A 10170-nucleotide genomic window follows, 5' to 3' on the forward strand; every position below is an offset into this window, starting at 1 on the left:
ACTAGGGAGCCTGGACTTCTCGTGACATGCTTCGGACGGTGGACAAAAGCGCTTTTAAATTAAACCCATTTATTCACTCACTCTCTCTCTTCTCGAGAAACCCTACATTTTTTATTCTCAAACTGTTTCACCATTGCCACTTGGCTCTCTACCCTTTTGGACTTCCACTATAAATATATAACCAACCTTACTCCTCTTCATACACACACCAATTTCTCTTCAACATTCCACTCCGAATATTCTTCTCTTCTTCTTCCTTCCGCCATCACCTCTTCATTCCTTCCTACCATCCCAAACACACACTAACATACAAAATGAGGCTCTTGTCCACAATAGCAACGTGCAATAGTCACGGCCAAGACTCTTCATACTTTTTAGGATGGCAGGAATACGAGAAAAACCCTTACGATGAACTCCATAACCCCAAAGGAATTATCCAGATGGGTTTAGCGGAGAATCAGGTTAGACATTCATTTTTCTTTCTTCAAAATAATAACCACTGTCTTTATTCTATTACTTACTTCAAAACTTGTTTCACTTACAAAATTTTTCTTTTCAATTGCAGCTCTCTTTCGACCTCCTAGAGTCATGGCTGGCTAAGAACCCTGACGTCGCCGGCTTCAAACGAGACGGCAAATCCATATTTAGAGAACTGGCTCTTTTCCAGGACTACCACGGCCTCCCTTCCTTCAAAAAGGCATTGGTAGATTTCATGTCTGAAATCAGAGGAAACAAAGTCACTTTCGACCCCAACCACATCGTTCTCACTGCCGGTTCCACTTCCGCAAACGAAACCTTAATGTTCTGTCTCGCCGAACAAGGAGACGCATTCCTCCTTCCGACTCCTTATTACCCAGGGTGCGTATATTTTTTATCTTAATCTTATCGCTTATATTCCACTTCATGCTACAATATTTTACGTGACTTTATTTTTATAATTTTTTATGCATTCCCCTGACCTTGCTTTATTCTATACAGATTTGACAGAGACCTCAAGTGGAGAACCGGTGCTGAGATTGTTCCAATACAATGCACAAGTTCTAACAACTTCCAAATTACGGAGCCAGCTCTGAAACAGGCTTACGAGGAGGCCCGCAAGCGCAACCTCAGAGTCAAAGGCGTTCTGGTGACAAACCCGTCAAACCCGCTAGGCACCACCATGTCTCGGAGTGAATTGAACCTTCTCGTCGACTTCATCAAAGAGAAAAAAGACACGCATTTGATAAGCGACGAGATATACTCCGGGACGGTTTTTAGCTCTCCAGGTTTCGTCAGTGTCATGGAAATCCTCAAGGAGCGAAACGATACTGAGGAAATCTGGAACAGAGTTCACGTTGTCTACAGTCTATCCAAAGACTTGGGTTTGCCGGGTTTCCGCGTCGGCGCTATCTACTCGGAAAACGACACCGTGGTTGCCGCCGCAACGAAGATGTCGAGCTTTGGGTTGGTCTCTTCGCAGACGCAGTACCTCCTCTCTGCCATGCTGGGCGACAAGAAGTTCGCCCGAAACTACATCGTTGAGAACCAGAAGAGGCTTAAGCGACGACAGAGAATGATGGTTTCGGGGTTACAAAAAGCTGGTATTTCTTGCCTGGAGAGCAATGCCGGGTTGTTTTGCTGGGTTGACATGAGACACCTTTTGCATTCGAACACGTTCGAAGCTGAGATGGAGCTGTGGAAGAAAATAGTGTACCAAGTTGGGTTAAACATTTCCCCTGGGTCGTCGTGCCATTGCACCGAGCCAGGGTGGTTCCGTGTGTGTTTCGCTAACATGTCCGAGGAGACTCTCACCTTGGCCATGAAACGCTTGAAGAACTTCGTCGTTGAGTCCACCTGCACTCAGAGAAGTGCTCTGTTCAACGGAACCTCCAAAAGAAAGTCTCTCACCAAGTGGGTTTTCCGGTTATCGTCTCGCGACCATCGTGAACAGGAAGAACGGTAGCCTGGTCTTAGTCTATGCGTGTTCGCTCATGCATAAATTCATTTCAATTTCTTTTTCTTTTCCCTTTTCTGCCTCCCCAATATTTTTGGTGGAGTAGTTCAAAAAATTCCCTTTATTTTTCTTCATTTTTTTTTTTGTGATAAAATTAATGTAGAGAGAGAGAAACAAAAACAAAGCACTCGGTCCATGTGGATGTGTAGTGGTTGGGCTTCTAGTCAGCCTTGTTTGTATAAGTTGTTCCATATCTCAGTCATTAATTCCCTACAAAATCTCCTTATATCATTAATGAAATGTTTATTGATACTACCACTGCATTAATTACATCTCATACGGAAATCTTCTTGGCATAACCAATGAGAAATTTGATTACTATATAATATATAATTTAGTTTATGGGATCCCTGTTTAAATAATAGTAATAGAATAATATTGCATTAAAGAAAGTCTTAATTGTGAAGATGGACATATCATGATGTTCTTCATCCATCTTATCGTTATGTGTGCTTATAGGTTCCTTGACATGTGTTGAACGGGGCACACACACTACTTACAAGAGCTTACTTGTACGTAATTTACGGCACCGGCGAGATAAATGGCCGATGACGATGGGTTGGGCTGCCGATGTTGACGGCCCTTATTCAACAAACCGACCTTCGTGCCAATTTCACCGTTTTCAACCATAACATTTTTCTAGGCGTATGAGATGGAGTATTTGAAGAGTGTGGGTCAGAGTCCTAAAAGTCAATAGGATTTCATATATATTAACATATTTTGGTATGTTTTATGGGCTATTCTTTAAGACAAGGACGTAGAGAGCTCCACCATTTTCTCTTCTACCAGGGAAAAAAAGTAGAATAAAGATGCATAATGTGATAGAAATAATTAAAGGAAATTATAAAACAAAACAGAAATAATATAACTCTGAAATCTGTGGGGGGAGACGTTGAAGTTTGAACAATGGAATTAGAGGTTTATTTAAATCTGGCAACCAACTACGCAAAGAAAAAGTGTGGAGTTTCTTGTCATAACAATCACTGCTGAAAAAAGTTATTTTGTCTGGAACAGGTTTTGCGGTGACGAGTAGGTTCGTATATATGTGCTGGCCGTCCTCCACGAATCGCAAGCTCTATTCTAGTTTTGAGTCGCTTTTCAAGAATTAAGAAAGCATAAAGCTATCTTTTTGACTTAATAAAACATAAAGCTGTTTGAATTGATATTTTGAAATTGGACGAGCATGAGAGAAAGCCCAGGAAAACACTACCTAATCACATACATGACACGTTCACTAAATTACGCATGCAATCACATGTCTCACTTCCACACGCCATAGCCACGCTTCAAGACTCTCCTATATGTTTCATGATTCACTTTATACTAAGAAAAACAAAACAAAAATTATTCTTAATTCAATCAAAAATATTTCAGACTCTTGAGAAAATTCCAAGACTTTTAAAGATTCATCTAAAATATAAAACCATAACAGATCTTTATTGTTTATAATAAAGTATTGTATTAAATTAGTAAATAGATCCCTAATCTTCTTGTCTATGCCCATGTTAGCAGCAGACAATACCTTCATAACTTCAGATAAGGTCGTGCGTTCACACTTGAATAATATAATAATAATATAAACTATGTACAATACTTAAAGCACCAACCTATCACGAAACTAGGGTATAATATTCCCTATTATACATTTCGTAAAAATATTCCTATAAAAATATATCACTCATCAAAATATATATATATATATAATCATCTGTACCAAATTGAATTCGCATAATAACAAAAGAACATGGGATGGAAAGGCTTGGGTGATTCTCTTCCCATCTAAAATCGAATCTACTAACGACCTTCATCATTATTGTGATAAATAGCCATTACTTTATATACGTGATCTATATTTTGATCATGTCTTCACTTTAATTATATACATATTTTAAATTTAATAAATAAGCAATGTTTTCTATACACACGAAATAAATATTTTTCGCAATAGAGTCAAATATAATTTCAAATGAAAATTTTAATGAATTAACTAAGTCTTAACTATCACAAATTTTACATTTTATTGAACAATATTTGAAATCACACATAAAATAATTCACAAAAATGTATCAACGTGTAATTATGTATGTGAAAAATTAAAGAGAAATTTAATTGAAATGATTGTTAATTATCTTTACGCAATATATTTCTTTGTTCAAGTTTAGAAAAATAAATTTAAAAAACAAAATTGAAACAATTCACTATATCAAACATTGGAAGAAATTAGTTTTAAAATATTTACAACAATAAGATTAAATGGTATTTTATATTCAATGTTTATTAACGTTGTGCATTCTTATATAGTATAACATCTAAAAATAATTCCCTTGTTCTTTTTTTTTTCTATTAAATTGGTTTCAAATTTAAAGGACGAAAAAGAAATCAAGACCTCAAAACAATAATTTCAACCTTGTAAGTAAAAAAAAAAAAAAAGAACAATTTTCACTTGTTGTCTTGTTCATTTCTAATATGTGAAACAAATCATGATGAAATTATTTCTATCTTAATATAGAAAAGTAGAAAAATAATATGTATTTAATTTAAATTTCTTTTTCGTTGTATGATGATTATATATGCTAATTATTAACTTTTTAATTAATGTAAGAGTTTTAAACTTATTCTATTAGAATTAATTGAAGAAAAATAATGTAATCTAAACAGGTAAAGATATTGATTTTTTTGTAAGTTGAAGCTTTGGATGTTTTATATTATTTTGGAAGCTTTAGGGCTATGAAAGTTGTTTTTCTTGCACAACAAGCAATCTCTAGATTAAAATAACTAATATCTTTACTCGTTCAATTATTTTCAGTTATATGTGTTGAGAGGGTATGAAATCTTATGTAATTTGATAAGTATTTCTTAAAGTATTATTGGCAAGCTGTTTCACTCAATTATTTTCCTAGTTCAACTTAAGTTGAGTTTTCTTATAGTCATAATTAAAATGAACTGGTGTGTGTCTATATATATATATATATATATATATATATATATATATATATATATATATATATATATATATATATATATATATATATATATATAAGTTAATGCATATATTAGAATATTTACGTAATGTTGTATATGTATGGGTACTTAAGCTATAGTCAAACTAAACATTTCCGTTAGAAAAAAAATGATATTCTAATTCAGGTGAAGATGAAAGGAACCACTTTGACATTAAAGGGTTGAGTTAATTTAGTTTTAATTCATAGATGATGATAATATAAGTAGTTTCCTATTTTTATGTATTTATTTTCATTTTTTTTATAATAAATATAATTTGTCTATATTTCATGAAATATATTTTTTATGGTGTGATCTCCCATCAATACAAAAAAAATATTAAATTATGATCAATCTTAATGACTAAACATAATTAATCACTATAGTGATTAATTTAGATACCAATTTATAAATTTAAAATTATTAGAAACTAAAGTAGTTTGTATAATAAATAAAAAATTATAATAGGTTTCCAAGTTGGTATAAAATAGTTTTTATCATGAATTTGTATCAAAATTGGTCACTATCATTTATTATCAAGATTTTAACTACTAAATTTATCTATGGTTAAGAAATTGATTTTTTAATTAGTTTCTACATATATTTTTTATCTCTAAAATTCATCATTATTTAAGAATTTTTTTATAATGTATTTTTGTATTTTGTATTTTATTTTTTTAATAAATTTTTATGTGAGGTAATATCTAATATAACTTTATTTGAAATGAAGTATTGGTTTAATGTCATTTTCCTGAAAAACTTTGAGTATGATAAATTATCTTAATGTTGAGATTCGTATAATCTCGTATTGTGAGTCATTGTAAATCAAGTATAATTCATTATGATTTTGTTATAAAGATGGAAGATACATTGAATTATGAATTGTTGTTAGAGATGGTGAATTATATATAAAAAAAATTTATATATATATATATATATATATATATATATATAAAGTTTTTTTTAAAAAAAATGTTCAATCATAATATAATATGAAATATTTTAATGTAATCAATCACTAAACATAAATATGTGCCTTAAGAAGAAATGCAACGTTACTAATATTTAATTTTAAAAAATGTTGGCAAGGTAACGAGTAAATTAATCCATTTTTATATATTTTTTAATAATTAATTTTGGGATTCAATATAATATTTATTAAAAAAATATTCATTTTTTTGTTTAATATTTGAAGTAATTATAGAAAATATTGATCTATATGCTAAATTGATGAAAGTACCTTTCAAATACGCTATTTTCATCTCTCATTACTGTTTTAAATTCTTGCGTTAATTAATTAATTTAATATATATTAAAAAAATAACTTTAATTTTGTGGATTTTATTTTACGGAGACTTATTTCAACCTCCTCTGAAGATTGAGTCCTTTTGCAACAACAATAATCTAAAGCTAAATCCCCTTTAAAGTGCAAAAGTTCATGTTCTGTTTGTTTATTTTATGCTTGTGAGTTCAACATTGGACTATCATTATCATATATATATATATATATATATATATATATATATATATATATATATATATATATATATATATATATTGTGAACTGAATATCTTGATCGCATGTAAACATGTATCAATAATCGAGATGTTACCAAAAGAAACTTGGAATTTAATTTGCACCAATCCCATTCTCTCTCATGGATACAACCTTGTAGATGGTGACTGGGGAACCACTTAAACTAATAAGATATCGTCCTATACATATAGGATCTCATTACTTCTTAATAAAAGATTTAAGTCTTGTTTTCTTAATTATTCTGTTGTAATCTATTTTGATAAATAATCAAGTAATTAAATGTGTTCTTACTTGCTAATCATCTTAATTATATACCAACCATCATCCTTACATGTGAAGAAAAGCTTGCCAAGGACTTCATTAATTGTCAATGGCAGACTCATATTAACAAATTGTTATTACATTTTATAAAATTTCAAGCTTGGAATTTTGGTCGATTTCAAGATTATTGTCAACTACATGCATGTGCCGGAAAGCCTAAATAATCTGTTTTATTCTACATATACGCCTTCACTTTGAACAATTAATGCTCTATGGGTACAACTAACTAACACATCATGAGGTTCGTTTCTGGTAGGTTTGAGCATGATTATAGAGTAAGTATTAAAATTATTGTTGTTCTAATAAAATAATTATCGTTCCTTGTAATAAAAAACAGAAAACATGTCAACACGGTTTTCTGGTAAGATTTGTGGAACTAGTCTGGGATTTGGGATGGCAGCAGAACATGAAGTGTATCTATTGCATTTTGGAGAATCCAAAAATATGCAATATCGTCTAGTTATACGCACATTAATTCAAAGGGGCCACTACTTAAAGATTTTCTTCACAGCTCCTTGATGATGGATCAAATGAAACTCTCCACACTAATAATTGTTATAATATGAGAGTATTCAGAAAGCAAATTGACATTGTGTTTTTATTTTATTTAAATTTTTAATGAAGTCATTATTGTTGACCTAAACACGAATCAATCCTCATTAATACTTAATAAACTTAAAATAAATAAGATCAATATAACTTATTAACACAGTATTTTAATTTTGATAATAGACTTACTTTTTTCTTTATAATATGTATATATATTAAAACACTTAGGATGCTTAAATCCGTATATAATAGGGTATGTTAAATGCTTGTTCAATATTAGATCATCATACACATAATAAACCTATAGATTTACATTAAAAAAAATCTCCAATTCTTCTACACATGAGTTTGGCAAGTCAAAGCGCAAGTATGTGGGTATAGGTAACATGTGTGATGGTTTGTTACTATGTTGCACTATTTCCACCACAAGGAAAGGTTGCCCTCTATTGAAATCATATAGCTTTCCAACATGACCACTTCAAAAATCTTCCTTTCTCATGCAGTTTGATATGTACGAGGTTTTCCTCTTTGGTTTTTGTTATAATCATTGATATGTGCCTGATTTTTCTCCTTGGTTATACTTGCACCTCTATTTGTTAATCTGCAAAAATTAGATTTCTAGACTAGAAAGTCCGAGTTTAGTTAAGTACCTCCGTGCATTGGTGTCACAATTGTGCAGCATTAGTTTTACATATAAGTCCGTTGTTTTTAGTTAGAAAAATGATTATTTTGATATATCTAAAATTTTTACATTCATTTGACACTATTATTTTCTTACTTTTTACTCTCTTCTTTCTTGAAAAAATATAAAACTTTACACTTTCGTGACTATTTTACCCTTGTACTCTATATCAAATGAATGTAAAAATGTGTCATGGTATTACACTTTTAGTTATTTTGTTTTGTTCTATGTCCATGTGGCTTCTCTTTTTCCAAACTTATTACCATCTATGCAGCCTTTCTTAAAAAATTACTCTTCCATCTCTCTTATTTAGCTTGAGTAATGATACCATTACACACTTTTACATTTATGTGACACATGGTATAAAGATAAAATGATCATAAAAATATAAAATTTTATATTTTTTAAAAAAATAAGAAAGTAAAATCACTAGTGCAAAAACGACGGCACACGTTCAACATCAAACCACTCAATAGCCAACGTTAAAACTGACCAGTGGCATTTTTGTAAATAAATGCAATTATTAAATGTCGTTTAGAATTGTAATTCGACATAAAAGGATATAAAATGTCGAATGTCCTAGCGTTAGACGTCAAAAGGTTAGTGCATTCAATAAAAATTTGAGCGGAAGATTGAAAATTCATTCACTTTATTTTAGTGCGCGAGTTTCCTTTTCTCTACTCAAACTTTTCTCGAACGAAGTTTGATGACCATCACATGTAATCTTTCTTTCATTTGATACAAATGCATGTTAATTAACTACTTTGCATTTGTTTTCACCGATTATTTTCGTGTTCTTGTCCTTCATAGGTGCATTATGTTTTCTCTCTCACTGGTGGCAACACTTTATTCCGATGAATCCACTTTTTAAAGGTTAGTTTTGTTTTTGTTTTGAAGAACTTGTTTGTTGTTTTTTTTGTTGAATTTGTTTGTTGTTGCTTAGTTGAACTAGTTTGTTGTTGTTGTTTAATTGAATTTGATTGTTGTTTGATTGAACTTGTTTGTTGTTTGAATATTTCTTTGTTGTTGATTCTATATACCATTCATAGTTCATGTTTTAAATTAAAAAAAATTATTAATGTCGTATATTAACAAAATTCGACGTTAAATTAACGTTGAATTTTTTAAATTTGACGTCAATTTAATGTCTCTCTATATGATGTCGTTCTCGAATTCAACGTAAAAGATAAAAAATATTCGATATTATACGCTATTTTTGCACTCGTAAAAGTAGTGTTAAATAAATATAAAGAATTCATGTGTGTCAAAGTAATATTTTTCATTTAGATTACCTTTTGCTGGCATCTCATATCAATGATTTAATGCAATAGATAGGACATAAATATTAATCAAAGTATGAAAAGGTTTTTTTTTTTTAATTTTTTCCTCCTTATCCGTGCCCAAGTTTTCATCTTAGCCATACATTAGGTTTGAGTTTTCTAAACAGAATATCATTTCTTTGATTCTAAATACTCAATATTATAGTTATCCACATTCCTTTTAAATAATATTTCCTTTATTATTAAGCTTCATTCGATGAAAGTGTTGGAAATGTGTTCTTGTTTGATTATGGTATACATTACTAATACCTATCCAAATACCATCCATGCTTCTTACTGCTGCCACTATCTTACATTCAAAAATTAAGTGATTGGTTGTCTCCTCACTCTCCCCACACATAAGGCATATATTGTTTTCCAATCTAAATCCCTTGTGTTTTAAGTTATCCTTAGTTGGTAGTATATTTAGCATAATTGTCCACACAAAAATTGGGCAATAGGTAATGCCTTTATAGGCCATAGTTTTGTAAAAAGTATATCTTCTTTTACCCATTGCTCTTGTCTTACAATTTGTTACATGCATCTTTAACTGTGTAGTAATCATCATTTTCACCACCCATAGGTATTCTCCCTTTTCTTATAGAATTTGGAAATTTTGGTCATTAGTGTTAGTACTTGATATGGAATAACATGTCTAGATAAAAATAAGCTAGGAATTAAACTAAAAAAATAAAGAAAGGGAATTAAAAAGACTAAAATTGTAAGAGAGAAAGGAGATGAAACTTATGATTTGGAAGACATGTCACTT

The 10170-nt window shown here is 30.7% G+C and overlaps 1 protein-coding gene across 1 annotated transcript; it reads left to right on the top strand.

The window, feature by feature from the left end:
* The first annotated feature begins 200 nt into the window (after positions 1–200).
* On the top strand, positions 201–2248 carry LOC106767925 (1-aminocyclopropane-1-carboxylate synthase 3). The gene is given in 3 exon segments (NM_001317276.1): positions 201–461; positions 566–858; positions 979–2248. Coding segments are annotated over 3 exon segments (1404 nt in total). The 5' UTR covers positions 201–314; the 3' UTR covers positions 1943–2248.
* The last annotated feature ends 7922 nt before the right edge of the window (positions 2249–10170 follow it).

Source organism: Vigna radiata, chromosome 7, assembly GCF_000741045.1.
Source record: "Vigna radiata var. radiata cultivar VC1973A chromosome 7, Vradiata_ver6, whole genome shotgun sequence".
NCBI classification, from domain to species: Eukaryota; Viridiplantae; Streptophyta; class Magnoliopsida; order Fabales; family Fabaceae; genus Vigna; species Vigna radiata.